Below are 18,542 nucleotides of genomic sequence, written 5' to 3'. Positions count from 1 at the left end.
TACTGTCCACAGCTCTCCATGTGGAACTAGGTACATCCATGGACACCAGTTCTTCTGTTATAGAAGTTGAGCGGTTTGTGTCACGTAAGGGTACACATGCCATGATTTGGTTGGACAATGGCACTAACTTTAATGGAGCGGAGAAAGAACTCCGAGAACGTTTTGAAAAATGAAACGTTGTCAACATTGCAGCTGAGCTTGCTCACAGAGGTATAAAGTAGAAGTTCGATCCACCCAGCGCACCACATCAAGGTGGTATCTGGGAGAAGTTGGTACGCAGTTTCAAACGCGTGTTGTATACTATTCTTGGAAGGCGTCACTTCGCGGATGATGTACTGCATACTGCCTTTTGTCTCGTGAAGCATGCTCTCAATTCGCGTCTTTTAACACCTGTTACCGCTGGTCCGTGTGATTTGAACACCTTAACGCCTAACGACTTTCTTTTAGGAGCATACCCTACTGTTATTCCGTCTGTTGTCGGCAAAAAAGAATTTGGTCATCGTAAACGTTACGCCCGTGCGCATTCGTACGCTAATGCGATCTGATCCCGGTGGATTAGAGAGTACGTTCCGACGTTGAAACGACGCTCTATGAGGCAGACGCCTGCCGAGCAATACCTTAAGACCGGTGACATTGTTTGGATAGTTGAGGAAACTAACCCCAGGGGTTACTACCCTACCGCTCGGATTGTGGAACTCCGTTACGGATCCGACAACTTCGCGCGCTCTACCGTTTTACGTACGTCGACAGGTTCACTCTTCCGCCCGCTCGTAAAGCTCGTACCGTTTTTCCTAACATCTTCTTCTGGGCCGGAAGATGTTACTTTTTAAGTGAACAAATTTTAACCAATCAGATTTGAGTACTTTAAATGCTTACAGAAGTCGTTTTAAATAACAAAATGCGTTCTAAGATACGTAGAAAATTCCGAAAAAGTTTGTTTAGCTTATTTTTAGGTAAACATAACCACGATATGTATCGATTAATGTGGTTTTTGGTTTAATGTTTTTAGATTTTCTAGTCAATTGTTGACTGAATACGAACTGATTTGACGTCCATGACATCAGACAAAAAAACCTGTTAAATGAGCATTAAAAAATCTTGCTGTCTAAGTTTCACTTCTTGCATTGATCGTTAATACTTATACGTTGCTTATATGTCGTTACGATTAGGCCGTTAACATCGACGATGCACACTGGATATAATTTGATATCTTTTTTTTTTACACACGTTGAGTTGAATCTTCCAAGCTACAGTTTCGGAGAATTACTGAGTTGACAGTGACTTCTCGAAGGAAATTATGAAGTAGGTGATTGTAATGCAGATTAGTGGTGCAAAAACAAAGGAATGTGATTCAAAATTTTCAACGGATATTTGTTTTCAATTTTTCAATATTTTTGCTGTTTTATATGAACCAATCTGTGCAACGCTCAATATAATCTAAGAAAAAGTATTTGAGGAATATAAAACTAACGCTTTAAACCAGTTGACGATGAAATGACATTGATGATGTTATAGCATTGTTAACTAGTTCTATTTAACCGAGCAAACTCGCAATAGGTCCAACTTGTAAAGTCAAATTTATAGGAACTCAATTTTGTAAAGATTTTTTTCTGGCAAAATTGCAACTGCTTTTATGTTCCATTTCCTGGTGCAACGCCTGTTTGGTGATGTTTCTGGGCACCTGCGCGTCCATAGAGATTGATACAGAAATTTATTATTTAAAACTCAAGAAAGTCTTGATTCTCAAATAATGAAAGTGCCAAGTTTGACTCATAAAAAGCTCGACTGATGCTTGAACTCAGATACTTTTAAAAGAACTTCTATATAAAAGAATGTATTTATCCCCTACTAAACTTCTAAAGTATCTTTATAAGTCAATGTTTAAACCTGTGGAATCATATTACCCGGGTCGAGCCGCAATGGCTACCCGGGTCGAATGTCCTCCCTGAAATCCTCCCATTTTGTTGTAAGAGCGGGGGGGGGGGGGGTAATTTGTCTATGGGGGGGGGGGGGGGTAAAATGATGTAAGAGTTGGGCTGCAATGGGAGGATTTCTGAGGAAATACCCCCCCTGACTGAAATTGCCATGTAAGAGTGGGCTGCAATGGGCTGCAATAGGAGGAATTTTGAGGACTTTCCCCCTGACTAAAACTGCCACGTAAGAGTGGGCTGCAATGGGCTGCAATGGGAGCACTTTTCAGGAATTAACTAATTAACCAATAACATATAAGATCTTGCAATTTTTTCAGGTGTTCCCTTAGTCGAAATGAGACCCAAAAAGCTTTTCAGCTGATGCAGCTGTGCTTGCGTAGGAGGAGAAGGAGAAGATCAATTTAGAAAAGCGTTTGGAGGAAATGACAATTTCTTTTGAGTTTTCGTTCTCTTCATCTGACTAAGCTAACTAGTTGCATCATTAGATCTGCATTCTGTCAGCAAAATGGAAGTCAACATTATAGTTATATTTGCACTTATTGTAGTCGTAATCACGTGACAGAAGAAACAAAGGAGGTAGGACAACAACAAGCGCTCAACTGAAAGCACTACAGATAACTGGATTTTTTCTATTACTCTGCAAAACAATTGCTAATGTGGTATAGTATGACTTAGTATGGACGGGGCTATCAATTTGGAAATACCAAATCCATTTAATTTCAGTTATTTTAATTTAGTTCATTTTGTTTTATCTTTTAGTTCTACTTTCATTGTCAATTTCCTGTTTGAAGTCAATTTCCATCAAATCATCATATTTCACGTTTAGTCAATTTGTTCACATATTTTAAACGGAAATCATTGTTTGTTCATGTAGTCTTGTGACTTGAGTTGACGCATTTGGAAATCATCATATTTCACGTTTAGTCAATTTGTTCACATATTTTAAACGGAAATCATTGTTTGTTCATGTAGTCTTGTGACTTGAGTTGACGCATTTGGAAACATTTAGATGTGATCAAATTGTTGATCAAATTCAGTTAATTTTGATTTCATCATTCCTCTCTAATTCTAATTCAAGTTTAGTTGCCTCTCTTTTAATCAGAATTTAGCTCCGCTAATCACACAATTGTATTAAAACAATTATAAGCTTAAATTCGCTAAGCGAAATACAAGTCTGTAAACTAGAGCTAAATCCGCGTCGCCAATTGCACAATTATTTAGCACTCAGAAAATCTAATTTTGAGAATACAAAATTGGTAGCATATTCGCTCTGCGAAATAGCCAATAATTCTGATCGATAAATCCTGTAATTTGGCATCGCTAAATTCACTCTGAATACAGTAACGAAATCTGTATGACAGCTAATATAAAAAATTCTCGAGCGTTGAAGCGTTGAATAACTTGTTTTTTTTTAACATGCCCTTGATTTGTATTTTGTTGCTGAATGTGGTACGAGTTTGTAACATTTTCTGCATCAATAATTTATATGTTATCTCTGTTCAATTGCTGCAATTCGCCTGACATGCAATTCAACTGCTCCTATACTAGTTTCTGGTATTCAAATCATAATACATAGAGCAAAACACAATCACTGTTTAAGCTGGGACCATGTGACTTAAACAGGTCTTGGGAGTATTTGATTGCATTTGAATTATATCGTTTATGCTCTGGAGCGGGTACACATAAAAAGAAACCAAGTTAAGTGAAGTTTGGCAAATCAGTCAATTAAAAAACAGAAAAAGTAAACCTGACATATAGTTATACAACACGAAATATTGTAATACATTCTTTAAAAAAGATCTACGGTTAAAAGAGCGAGCAGCAAACTTAAAATCTGAACATAATTTGATCAACTGAAACCATTTCATTGGTAAATTTTTATTGCCATAATTGAGACAGCTGCTGGTATTACTTGTCCTTAGACGTAAAAAGATAAAACAAACTGCTGTCGCCGCCCCTTTTTTGAAGGAAAATACAAAGTGCAACAAAACCAAATCATCAAATCGCCACCCTGACTTACCTGTCATTACACTTCAGAACTGAATCATGGATCTTTTAGAGAATGCATAAAACACTGATCATGACATATTATTGATTGTTTATCATGAGCTATTGTCCACCCTCGATTATCTGAACCGGATGAAAAAAAAATCTGCTGTTCCTCTGAACAGGATGAAAAAAATTCTGCTGTCACTCTGAACAGGATGAACAATCTTCTGCTGTTATTCTGAACAGGCTGAAAAGTATTCTGCTGTTCGTCTGAACAGTATGAAAAAATTTGTGCTCTTCATCTGAATAGGATGAGATATTTAACTGTTTATCTAGCAGGCGGTCTACATGTTTTTACTGTTCTATATAGTGACTCAAGCGCGGCAAATTCAGGCGCTTCTATTTTAAGCAAACTGCGGCATTTTAATCTCATTTATTTGTTCAAGAGGCTTTAAAGTGGCTGTGTAAAAAAGTTGCTATGTGGCTGGCTCATAGTGAAAACACAAAATTGACAAAAATATTTGCTGTAACAAAGCATGCAGAGTTAACAAAGCAGGCAGAATTAGCAAAGGCGTTTTACATGATTTGGATTTAATGAAGGAATCGATAAAAATTTTAATAAATTGAATCAGTTTAAAACTGAGTTTAATTACTACAATTTGATACAAGTTAGAATCTCCAACTTCATCCACCGACCTTCACTGCTTGTTCGCGCAGCCGTAATTCATCACAACACTCCAACACCATCCTCCTTAATCATTTAAGGAGTTGCTATGCGAATACTGCAACATGTTGGCTGATACTTGTCAGACTACTCAGGGAAAAAGCAGAACGCTTGTGATCCTAGAATACATGGCGCATCATGCTCAGACGCACAGCAGTGCAGGTCTCATCATACTCAGACAAAACGCTGACCCGATCTCATCATACAAAGACAAACATCATTCAAAACATCATCATTAATTTCATGTTGATTCAATGCTCAGTCTGTCGGATTTATTTAGTCTGCAAACAACGGGATTCAGTGCTGGGTAAAATTGGAATATAGTGATTCAATACTGAAATTCTATGAGAGGTAACTCCGGGCGGGAAACCAGAACTGAAGCAAAGAAACTGCAAAGGTAAGATTTTGCGCATAATAGGTTTTATAGCCAATATGAAATAAAACGAAAGGAACCTTGGCAAGAGCTGTAACGTCTCAGAGAGCACGGTTAGTTCAATCTGGAGCGACAACAAAAATTCTTAAAGCGAAGGACTCAAACTTAGACGATGGTGCTGCTCTGAGTATATAAATTTATTCCACATTCAGTTGAAGAGACACGAGAAGCAGGGATTTATTGCTCCGCTCAAAAAAAAAAATTGGTTTAGCTAACGACCATATCTGCGACCGTTATAACTCATGCCTACGAAAGTTTCCATTGCCCGATCTAGTTTTTCGAGCCATGGTAACCTGGGTCGAGGTGTCACCGCTAAAAATCGCTAAAAGATGTAAGATTTGCGGTGAATTTGAGTAAAAATGTAAGATTTGCGTTCAATGCGATGAATGCGGTGAAAAAAAATTTTTAAGCGGTAAAATTTTTTTTCAGCGCTTAAGCGGTGAAAGAAAATTTTTCACCGCTACAAGCAGGATGCCGTGAAAAAAAATTTTTCACCGCTACCAGCAGAATGCGGTGAAAAAAAAATTTTCACCGCTAAAATCGCAAATCTTACAAATATTCACCGCGATAATTTCAACGCTTATCTTATATTCACAGGAAATATCATTGAAGTAAGTGACAGATGGCCCAGTGGATTACGAAGCTGGTGACACGCATGAGGTAGAGGTTCGAACCCTTGTACGGTAGTTTCTTTTTTGTAAGAATTCCGATGAATGCGGTGAAAAAAAAATTTTCACCGCAAAATTCAACGCAATTCTTACAAAAATTCACCGTTTTCAGCGCAATCAACGCTAAATGATGCGGGCGCTTTGCGGTGAAAAGTTTTTTTTCACCGCTATTCATCGCTAATCTTACATTTTTGTTTGTCAAAACCTCGACCCAGGAATCACGAAGATTGTATAAAAGTTCAATACACAGCGCACGCAGCTTTAAGCGCAAAAAATCCGGTTGTTGTAGTGATCGATCAAACATTACTCTGAATTCATCCGATTGCAACCAACGCAAATGGCAAGAGTGGATAAAGTTGGATGACATCAAGTTGCATCAACGACGTAATATTCACAGCATATAGAACCCGGGTCGAGGTGTCACCGCTTAAAATCGCGGTGAAATTGAGTAAAAAGTGTAAGATTTGCGCTCAATGCAATCAATGCAGTGAAAAAAAACTTTTAAGCGGTGAATTTTTTTTTCACTGCTTATGCGGTGAAAAAAAATTTTTCACCGCTAAAAATCGCATTTCTTACAAAAATTCACCGCAAAATTCACCGCCAATCTTACAAATTTTCATCAATGAAAAAGTTGTATTTAAAACATGCAAGAATAGTTCTGAATGATCAGCAACCTCGTAATATTAAAAAAGACATAATGCTATAAGTTAGGTCGAACACACTGTCCATAGAGGATCACCTTACGGATAGACAATCAGCTTACGGATAAAAGATAAGCATATTAAACAAAGACGTTTTAATTTTAGCCATATCTGAGGATAATTGTTCTTGTACTTTTATCTTAGAAGTATTATAAAATATTGATCTCAATCTATGTGTCCTTCTATAGGTATACTTTGAATTTCAGTGTTGACTCTGTCTTGTAAGTTAATGGGTACTCGTCGTCCTTCTTGATGTTTAGGGTAAAGATTCTTATCATTGTGTTTTATCCCCTATATGTATAGAGTATGAAACACTTGAACAATTTGGTCCAGCTTCTCTAAACAGTTATAGTTTTTAGTTTATAGTTTGTTAGAAACATTTGCTATAGCTTGCCTAGGAAAAAAGTTACTGTTTCATATAGAAATTTGCGAATTTTGCGAATAACGAATTTTAAAAATAGGTCTTTTCTATCGGATCATGGAGTTGTTCAAATCGAACCAAACTCGGTATGGAGTATACCATGGATAACTAGAGTCTAAAACAAAAAGAATTTTTGCTATAGCTTGCGTAGGAAAAAAGTTAGTGTTTCATACGGAAATTTGCGAATTTTGCGAATAACGAATTTTAAAAATAGGTCTTTTTTTATCGGATCAAGGAGTTGTTCAAATCAAACCAAACTCGGCATGGAGTATACCATGGGTACCTAGAGTCTAAAACAAAAAAAAATTTTGCTATAGCTTGCCTAGGAAAAAAGTTTGGTTTTCATACCTAAATTTGCGATTATTTCAAATATTAAACTTTTAAATACAGTATTTTTCATCGGGTCAAGGAGCTGTTCAACTCAAACCAAACTCGGTGAAAGACTTTGAATTAAAAGAATTTTAAATACAAGGCACATGTCTGCAGCTGTCTGGATTGTCATTGTCAAATAACCAGCTTGAATGCTGGTTCAGATAATGTTAAAAAATGATGAGTCGCACAATAATAAACGTTAACTTTGAATTAAATAATTTTTGAAACATTAGGCACATGTCTGCAGCTGTCTGGATTGTCATTGTCAAAAAACCAGCTTGAGTGCTGGTTCAGGTAATGTAAAAAATATGTTGCGGATAAAGTCTGACGGTAGCGCTGAAAGATTTTTTTTCACCGCATTCTGACGGTAGCGCTTAATTTTTTTTTTCACCGCATTCTGCTCGTAGCGATAAAGTTTTTTTTCCACCGCTTAAGCGGTGAAAGAAAATTTTTCACCGCTACTAGCATAATGCGGTGAAAAAAAATTTTCAGCGCTACCACGAAGTGGTGAAAAAAAATTTTTCACCGCTAAAATCGCAAATCTTACAAAAATTCACAGCTAAATTAACCGTTAATCTGACAAAAATTCACCGCTATGAACGCATTGATCGCTAAAAGATGCGGGCGCTTTGCGTTGAAAAAAGTTTTTTTTTTCACCGCTGATCACCGCTAATCTTATATTATTTTTTGACCAAACCTCGACCCGGGAAATTGAGACTGACCACAAGAAGAACCGTTTTCAATGACCACAAGAAATCAACTATAACGGGTGTGAGTTAAAAGTTTTTTCTGCACTCAAATTTCATCACGACAGTAAGGCCGAAGCTTGGCTACACGCAATTGATTCCCTAGTTGAGAAATCTTCGGTTAGAAAACGTAAGAAACCGTCGGTATCGCCGTTTTTTCTAGCCAAAAACGACGAAAGCCCTTACGTCGGTATCGTCATTTTTGTTCGTTATTAAACGTAAGAAGGAATCGGTATCGTCGTTTTTTAGACGTAAGACAGATTCGGGATCGTCGTTTTTTCATTGCAAGCGAGATTCGGTATCGTCGTTTATTAAATGTAAGAAAGCATCGGTATCGTCGTTTATTAAATGTAAGAAAGCATCGGTATCGTCGTTTATTAAATGTAAGAAAGCATCGGTATCGTTGTTTATTAAATGTACGAAAGCATCGGTATCGTCGGTTTTTAAACGTAAGAAAGCATCGGTATCGTCGTTTATTAAATGTAAGAAAGCATCGGTATCGTCGTTTATTAAATGTAAGAAAGCATCGGTATCGTTGTTTATTAAATGTACGAAAGCATCGGTATCGTCGGTTATTAAACGTAAGAAGGCATCGGTATCGTCGGTTTTTAAACGTAAGAAAGCATCGTTATCGTCGTTTATTAAATGTAAGAAAGCATCGGTATCGTCGGTTTTTAAACGTAAGAAAGCATCGGTATCGTCGGTTTTTAAACGTAAGAAGGCATCGGTATCGTCGGTTTTTAAACGTAAGAAAGCATCGGTATCGTCGGTTTTTAAACGTAAGAAAGCATCGGTATCGTCGTTTATTAAATGTAAGAAAGCATCGGTATCGTTGTTTATTAAATGTACGAAAGCATCGGTATCGTCGTTTATTAAATGTAAGAAAGCATCGGTATCGTCGTTTATTAAATGTAAGAAAGCATCGGTATCGTCGTTTATTAAATGTAAGAAAGCATCGGTATCGTTGTTTATTAAATGTACGAAAGCATCGGTATCGTCGGTTATTAAACGTAAGAAGGCATCGGTATCGTCGGTTTTTAAACGTAAGAAAGCATCGTTATCGTCGTTTATTAAATGTAAGAAAGCATCGGTATCGTCGGTTTTTAAACGTAAGAAAGCATCGGGATCGTCGGTTTTTAAACGTAGGAAGGCATCGGTATCGTCGGTTTTTAAACGTAAGAAAGCATCGGTATCGTCGGTTTTTAAACGTAAGAAAGCATCGGTATTTCACCGCAAACCTTACATCTTTTAGCAATTTTTAGCGGTGACACCTAGACCCGGGACACTCTTGTATATCAATTTTCGCTTGCCTACCGAATCTTGCAAAACCAAACATACCGAAGCTTTCTTACGTTCGAGACCGAATATACCCACAATTTCTTTCGTTTGAAACCGATTATACTGAATCTGGCTGAACCGAACATACCGAATCTTTCTTACATTCCGAACATACCGAATCTCGCAAAACCGAACATACTGAAGCTTTCTTACTTTCTAGACCGAACATACCGACAATTTCTTTCATTTGGAACCGATCATACCGAACAAACCGAACATGCCGACCATTTCTTACGTAGAAAACCGAACATACCGAACATTTCTTGCGTCGTTTTTGTTCGGTCTTCTCTACTAGGGTTGTCAACTTCAAACGGAATACGCCACGTAGAGGCCAGCCAGTAAACTTCAACAATTCGCCTGCTTTCTTTGAGTACTCAACATCGCTCAGCAATTTATTGATGTTGTGAAGCAAAACATTTAACGACAATTTACAATCAACCGCAACGCTTCACTTGATGATAGAAAAAATGCCTTGTGAAGAAGCGGATGATGTTGATGACGGCCACTAGATAGCTCTGATCTGATTCTTCGAAAATTGGTTTGTATGAACGTCGATCGTGCATAAAAGTTTTTTGCCGCTAAAATTTTTTTTTAAAAAAAGCAGACTAATGCAACATAATAACAAACTGGAGTGTGAGTTTCAAAGAAAGACAGCTAATTTTAACGATCAATGGCTGCTAACTCACGGCAATCAAAAAACATGGAAACACCAACTGTAAAAAAAACGAACGCGTTTGGTGGGTATTTAGCAGTGAGAAATGTGCGGAAATTATTAATTTCGTCTTCATCCATAAATTTCTTAAAACATAAATTTGTGACAGTCATCGCGCAGTATCAACAAAAATTGTGTTGACCTTTTCTCAATCAACATAGGTATCAATGTTGTTAGATAAGGCCGCTGAAACTTTCAACTGGATAAATATGGAACAATTTGTAAGTTAAAGATGCATAAAGTCATGAGAACCTAACTGGGTGCTAATCCGATCAAATACCATGATAATTAGGTGGCGATAATCTTAACAACTTTTTCCGTGCCCATTGTCATTGTTGGATAAATTCGACATTGTATGAAAATAGGGGCGTTTTGCTGTTAGTTGTAGATATTGGGATATCAGCGAATGGTCATCCGTTGTGATAATTTTATATGTGTTCAAAATCAAAACTTTGGAAGTGGAATGGTTTTTGCATGTTGCTGCCCAATAAAGTTTTATTTTTTTATCAGACAAATCCTAATCTTCGTATTGGTTCTTGGTCAAAAAAGTCCTCTATGGGAACCAGTTGAAGGAAGCCAAAAACTTTTTTCTCAAAAACAACATAGTGTTAGGAAGCAAGGCTAGCAGGAATTTTTTTTCTTGACCTCATTATCTAGCGTCACCTTGCGAAAGTGCAAATTAGATTTATCAAAATTGGCCTTGAAATAAATTACATTATCATCAAAAACTATCACAATATTGTCAATAGATCTTCTGATTGCCATATGAAATGCTACAACAATGAGCAGTTGTTTGTCATATTAAGAACAATCTATTGCTTCTTTACCATAAAAACTGTAATCGACTGAACCTCTGACCAGTTTTTTCTAGCAATTTCCGCTGCTTTAATGGGAGCTGGATCACCTTCGTAAAAAAGCGTTGGCATGGTAATGGTAATCAAGTGTTCTCTGCATCGTTGCTGTGTAAATAATCAGTCTCAGCGAAACTTTTGCGTGCATAAGTTCCATTTGCTCTCGATAATTTCAATCCGTTAGCTGACACTGTACAGTCCGAAAAAAAGCGAAAGCAACAAATTAATGTAAGGATCATTAGTTCTAGAAGGGTCAGAAGTTGCTACTTCGTCTTATATGAGATCACCTCCCGAAGACTGAGTTATTTTATACATAATTCACCAGCATGTTTTCGAGAATCGATAAAGCTGCTTCGGTTGCCAGTTACCTCGAATTCTATCATGGGACCATCAGAACTAATTGCACGTCCCCATTTCTGACAAAAAAACTTCCATTAAACATCACCAAGAGAAAAAGTTTTTTAAATTGTATCAAAACGCTGTGGTTCTTTGTTTGGCAACAGGATAGCGATCATATTTTGCTTGAGAAAAGATATCAGAACTCTTCTTTTTCGACATTCATGTTATACAATGACCAACTAGTTTTTTGTTAGTGTTTTTCTTGGTGCTTTTAGTGAGTTTCCTAACCGTTTTCGACGTTGGTTGTCTAAGTCTTGATTCCTAGCATTGTTTCTTATTGATTTTGGAGTGCTTTTTTGAGCATTTTTACTGCTGACACCGTCTAACACATCTGGAAAATTTTGCCCTACTAAAAGTTTTATTTTAATACGCTTTGCAGTTGAAAAATGTCGCGCTTGGAGTAAAGTGACCCGCCAGTTTCAGCAGCTAATACTGCAAAACTGCTGCCTCTTGGCTTTTAGTGACCAAAGAAATGTGGCAGAGCTGTTGCTCGGTTAGCGTAATAATAGTCTATCCGATTTGGATAGTTTTTCGGACTGAATGGTTAAATCGACTTTACCCAATTACCGAACAGGAACTAATTCTTCTGATTTGATGCGAACCTCAGTCCACATTTATTGTACGTTGTTTTATAGGAGGTTTTGTAATCTAAATTGAAAAAAATTTTTGAGCTGGTTCAAGTTTATAGACTATGTAGTTTTTCAGACGCTGGTTGAATCAATGTCACGAAGCAAAAAAATTGTTGTATCACGAACGTTTTGCTTATCAATATATTTTCTTTTTACGAAAACTAGAGTCTTACCCGAGCAAAGATCAGCTGATAACTATCCATAAAAACTCTGCTTTTATCGCTTTTCATCAGTCTGTTTGATGTTGCGTTATCCTTTTTGCAAGTTAAATGTACTCCATTACCTTCTGGAATGACTGAAATACCTATGCTGCTCGGAGTTTCGCCTCTAGAAAAAGAATCCCTCATTCGTCTTCATCAAACTTTCAGATTTCCCAGTTTTCTTGATTTCTCAGAACAATAGTTTGGCAGTTCAGCAGTTTTTTTGGTATATCAACTGATTCAAAAGTTAGCATCATAATAGGCTTTTTCTCCTTGTCATAAGGACGAAAGTTCTCATTGGCACCGGTAATAATTTTTCTGTGTTTCTTTTCACCGTTTTAAGCTATACTTTTCTATGTCTCCATTTAAATTTTGCTAAGATTTGTTGGAGAACTGGTCTTACTGATAGCCAATCTCCAGACGCCAGCAAGTTAAATTTTATCATCGAAAAAATATCTGAATGAACTAAGAGTGTTACAGTCAAAAACTTTGATCAGAGGTCACTCATTAAAAGGCGGAACTCATCGTTGGACTAGTTTTGACTCATTTTTCTTTTCACTAACAAATTCTAACTCTGATTGATAAAATTTTGGAAAAAATCTTTTTATCAACCCTCAATTTTTCCTCCTTTTTCATCAATAAGTCAACATGTTGGTGGGTTAGAGGTTGGTAACTTTTCCACATCAAAAACTTCGTGGGCATAACATCGTTTTTATCCTTTCCTGAAGGATTCGTTCTTTTTGGCAATACTAACAAAATTTTCAATGCAAAGTTTGAGTTTCCGAAATCTGTTTGCTCGAGCGCTCAATGAGAGAATATTGATGCCTTTTTTTCAATTACTTTGCTTGGAGCAGTTTTGATTAACTTGACTGTTATTGCAGACTGATACATTTTATCGATATAGAAATTTCTCCATTTTTCTGCAATAAACTCGTTGACATATAGAAGTGCTGTTCCTACTTTTTAAATAAAGTTTTGAAGGCTTTAAGATACTCTGTGCAATCATCAACACAAACCCACTTTTTTGCTAATTCAGTTCTACAAGTTTTCAATTAAAGACAGGGGAAGCCTTCTTTGCATACTAAACTTTTAGTGGCGCTGCATGTAAGGATATTGAAAGACAGTTTAATTCAAGCAACAACTACTTAACATTCTTGTTGTGTTTTTCTAGATGGTCCATATAGGCCATCAGCACATAATTTTTTTATGTCGTTTAGCTTTATGTTAGGTTTAGAAAACCTCGAGAAGCCACGGAAATAGGGCATAACTTTGTAAAAGATTCCTTGGTTCCCACTCTGCCTTGACGTTTTTGAACGACATTTTCATTTGTGTTTTAATTGCAAGGGTTAATAAACGTTTCAAATAAACTCAATTACAAGCCGTTCAACATTTTTCTCTAAGAGGAAGACAGACAAATTTTGCTGTCTTTTCTCCTGTTCTGCAGTCTTTTTTCTTGTGACTGTCTCCGTTTTTCCATTTGTTTTTCTATTTTGAAAGCCGCTTCCTGATTGCGCTGCTGATATTGCCAATTTTTTTGTGCTTCCGGAAGCTTCCATACGCTTGAGTATTTCAAACTTTGTTTGAGTATTTCAAACTAAATGAGGTGGAATCTTGAGGGCTATCAGCGCTATAGAACACTTTTGTTCCTCATTTTTCATTGTTTACAGCTGTGATTTATACAAAAAATTGATGCTTTTAGCAAAATTGATTGGAAATCAACATGGATGATGCCACCAGGATTTTCAATGAAAACCGTAGGGAATCCAACGTCGAGAATATAATCAGCTCTTGCAATTTTGTTTTTCTCCAACATTCATTAATCTCCCATTATTGATTGAAAATTTTTAGTTGGGCTTCATTGACAATCGTTTCAGTTTTACTGTCATCAAATGCTCCACTTTATCTTCTGCATCTGATTTATTCAGTATTTACGCTGAAATCTCTCTGGACTGCTCCATTCCTCCATTCTCTTTGCATTTTTTTCAAAATTTGTGACATAATTTGTTGAAGGGAGACAATTGCGTGGCTTTCTCTTTAAAAAAAGAATTTTTAAAAATTTATTTTTAAGCAAGTTGTGTTGACTTAAACTTTTGATATAGGTATTAAAACAAAGTCTTCCGTATGCATTATCTTGAAAAAAAACAGCAAACAGTTTTCAGGCTCATAAATTCATTCAAAGCTTCATAATTGACAAATTGTATGTTTTTCTCTTGTGACATGAATTTGGGTTTTTCAAGTTGGTAAAAAATAGCGATGATTTTTGTGATAAAAAATTGTTTTCCAGCAGCATTCTGAATATCACCTCTAATTCGTCACACATGTAAAGGGCCCTAAACAACCAAACAAATACTAAAACGATTTGGTTCAAGATTTTGGGCTGGGAAGGACATATACAGCTGTACGAGAAAAAAAAAATAAAATGTACACCCTTCATAGTCAAGCTGGAAAACACCAGTTTGATCAGAGAAGCAGTCATGAGAAAACCTGATATGAAAACTTGTTTATTATTTACAGCTTCTGTTTCTGGTATCACTTAATTACAAAACTTCTTAGGTCGCCCTTAATTGTGATCCTCATCAAACACTAAGTCAGTTATCGCCCAACCACTATCTAACTGATCCCCCCAAATGATCATTTTAAAAAAATTTTCTGAAACTGAGGTGAATTTTGTAATTGGATTATATAATATTTTAAAGCTACAAAAATTGTTTTGACTTACTTTGATAAAAGTAATGGGGTTTTTCGCATTTACTGAGTCAGTTTTGTCTGCGCATACAATAGTAAGTTGGTCTTTTCAATTCGTAGTCTTAATTTATCTGGAAGGCTGCCATTGTTCAGTGACATCAGAAGGGGTACTGCACACTTGTGCATAGGTAAAGCGATTAATTTCAGCTTTGGAGTTTTCTCCTCCTTTGAAATGGTACATTTTAAGATACTCCTTGAGGGAATGGTTTTTCTTGAAGGCTACTATTTCAGATCCAATAATGAAAACTTGCTAACTTCTCTATGCAGTTGGACCAATGCTGTCATTTTTTTAATAGATTTTCATCCGTTATACATTTCTAAAACGTTAAAACTAGTGAGAAATCCATTTGAAGTAGAAACGAAGCTACTTTTTTTCCGATTGATGATTTATTTTTGTCCACAAGTAAAGAATGGGCGTTTTTCTTGCATAGTAACCATTTTTCTGTCTGTTAGGGCAGCTGAAAACATGTAAAGTACAGAATTGTGTCTTTGCGATAAGATATCATTTTTTCAATTTTTTGACATAATAAAGTTCCAATGTTGATAACGTTTTCCGTGGGAATCTTTTTTTCGGTTTCTCTTTTTCAGTTCTGTATGCGTAAAAAGTTGCGAAAGAAACTCGAAATGCTATCAATAATTTGTAACAAATAACAATATGGGAAATCTCCAATCTCCTAACTCAAACCATAAAAAAAAATTGACACCCAAGCGTACGATCGCCTTTATTTCGAAGAGAGCATTTTTATGACGGTAATGAAGGAATGATATTTGCAGGTAAATGTGACACAGTATCACATAAATTTTTTTCGAGGCGGTTCGTTCTATAACAATAATAGCGAATTTTTTATGTTGAAAATCTTCAAACTCAAGAACAACGGTGGTGATGTCAACATTCCATCAATCTGAATGAATTGCTTTTAAAAGTTTTAACATAAAATTCGGAGACAAGTCCTGTCATTTGACCAAGGTGCTTACTTGTTACTGGACAGCGAAGGAATTACGAGTCGCCCGGTCATTTTCGCTGCATTCAAAGACAAAACCTGAAGCGTCGTGAAGTGTGGCATGAAACCTAAAAAATTTGCAAGACTTGAATTACTTACTTGTCAAGAAAAAATTTATCAATACCAATCAGTCCACCTTCAGGTCTTAATTTCATCGCAAAATAACACTCAGGTTCAGGAACCAAGAAGAAACATTTTTCAGGAAATAACAAACCTTTCACTATTTCATGAATCGCTTTCGAAACGAACGTTGCTACAGCTGTCATGGCGCAAAAATGAGTTTCAAGGCGTGTAGATTGTATATTTAAGATTTTATCGTTTTTGAGCGAAGAAAAATTGCCGATTTGTTTTTTGTTTGGTTTTGGTCAGACGGAAACGATAAGTTAGTTGCGTTTTCGTAGGATTAGTTCCTTATTTGTTTTTAAAAAGAAGGAAACGGTCGTTTTCATCACGTGAAACGTAAGAAAATGTCGAAAGGTTCCCTTTAAAACGTAGGAAATTGTTGAAAGGTTGCAAACCACAAAAAGTAATGAAAGAACGAATTCTGTGCTTGTTTCCACATGATTGCAGGCTTTCAAAAATGTGAGTTTGCGTTCTGGATCCATATCTTTTTCAACAAAATTCACAGATGAACTACTTTTATCGACGAATTTTGGAAGAAAGTTTGGACCTGTTATGTTTTGGCCTCATATAAGCGGGGGGAAGGGGGGACAGAAAAGACATAATAAATTGTAAAGCACTCAATCATTGTGAAAAATTATTGCATATGGTGATGTTGCAAAAAATATGAGCCCGCTAAGATTGGGTGACGGCAGAAACGAAAACGATCCTTCCAAGGAAAGCGAATTCAAGGATTGCTTACGGAAAGCGAATTCAAGGATGGCGTTCTGATGTGAACTGTGAAGACCGCTCTGCCGTTCACGTTTAGGGAAAAGGGAAAATATGTTAGACGTGGAGCTGACCCGCCACCTTGTCAGTTCACCTGGACATCCTTTTGCTAAATTGTCTCTCCTAATCCCAGATGTGACAGAGGGAAACAGCAGATAGAAGTATAACAGCAGACAAACAGAACTAAACTAGAAGAATACTAATAATACAATCCAATAATACATAAACAAGTTTTTTTTTTAATGATTGTTGCCATCAATTTTTGTTACATGTCCTGGATGCATAGTAAATTTAGATTTTTTACAGTCTAATTTTTCTTCTGAACATATTTGTCAGCCTGGGAACTTGTTCTGTAAAGCCCAATTACAGACTGAATTTTTCAGGCAGCGCTGTCCAAATTCAGAGAATCTAACGTTATTCTGAATTTCGCTCGTGATCATATTAAGAATTGACATGGTGAGAGTACAGGGCAGTCCAAAAATCAGAGTAAGAGTCATCATGATTAAGCGCTGAAAAAATAATTAGTTGTAGTCCAGGCAGACATACCTATAATTCCTCCGAATAAACCTAGTATAACGATTATTTTGCTAAGACAAACATACGAAAGCTTTCTCGCGTTCGAAAACCAAACGTGCTGAACATGGACTCCGATACCTACACAACCTTGTGACATCGACTAAAGGGGAGCAATTCGAAGCTTACGCATGTTGGAAGCCGAGTAGAGCAAATAATACCGAGACAATTATTTTTTTCTTGTTTTTGTTGGCTATATAGCAGACGAGGGCGTACTACTCTATAGAAACTTCTCCATTGTGAAAATTGATCAATGAAAACTTACTTTTCGCTGCCAAGCAAAGACTTTCTTCCTGCCAGGTTGGCCTGCCCGATGCTCCATTGACAAATTTAAATTTAATACATGATTTCCAGAAGCCGATATTGAATTTGAATTCAACTCCATTGTTTCCTTCTACTTTGTGATAACCAATTTCTTCATAGTTTCCCAACAACGCAAATAACATGGCCAGAAAAACAAGTATAACGTTAACAATCCAAAAGATTTTCCAAGTATCCATAATAAATTGACAAAATCTTGAAGTTCATTAGAGCACAAAATTTTACCGGTCGGTTCAATTAGACGCCGGAAAAAGATGTAACAGAAAGCAAAAAATTTCTCATTATATGTTCACCAATTTTAACCTTTACAAGAGGTAAATTGTCTATGATATGACTCGCTGTAGAAATTTAGCTTAAAGCCCCAGGAGTACTAACGAACGGCAAGTTTTGCTTGTTTTTTAGAACACCTATCTATACCATATACGAATATCAAGCTATACTGCTGTACCAATTTTCCAGCTATTGATTCAAACGAGGTCGGTAGGCAGGGTGAACTAAGTATATGTTAATGCAACATAAATCATAGCGGAGGAACTTAGTGTTCTGACCCGAATTGGGTACAAGTTCCGAACGTGGATAGCCACTATGTGCTTATTAGAGCACCAAAGTGATTTATAGAACCAAAGCGTGGAAAGAGATCAAGTTCCTCCCCACCAGTGATTGAAAATTTCAGCAATTTGTTTTATGGTTTTAGATGGTCGTTGGGTTTTGTGTGTTTTCAATTAGCATGACAATGTCATATATTCTGTACTTACTCTCTAACGATATCATCACAATGTCAGAGATGAGCGGCTCAATTTCCAAACATTTTGATTGAAAAAACAATGAAAGCATTTCCAGTTTGAGCTTCTAAATTAGGGCCAGAAACTTAGCCGATATAGAGAAGAAAAACATTAGTTG

General features: G+C 36.5%; 1 protein-coding gene across 1 annotated transcript in view; it reads right to left on the bottom strand.

Annotated features, from left to right (window-relative positions):
• LOC142350741 (uncharacterized) overlaps nt 1-17,874 on the bottom strand; it is a 104,991-nt gene extending 87,117 nt beyond the window's left edge. The window contains exon 1 of the mRNA XM_075402693.1: nt 17,587-17,874. Coding sequence (XP_075258808.1) covers nt 17,587-17,821 — 235 coding nt within the window. The 5' untranslated portion in view covers nt 17,822-17,874. The remainder of the gene's footprint in view (nt 1-17,586) is intronic.
• Between the last annotated feature and the right edge of the window lie 668 nt (nt 17,875-18,542).

This window comes from Convolutriloba macropyga, chromosome 12 (assembly GCF_964194025.1).
Source record: "Convolutriloba macropyga chromosome 12, txConMacr16.3, whole genome shotgun sequence".
Classification (NCBI taxonomy): Eukaryota; Metazoa; Xenacoelomorpha; order Acoela; family Convolutidae; genus Convolutriloba; species Convolutriloba macropyga.
This window is presented reverse-complemented; position numbering and strand designations above follow the sequence as displayed.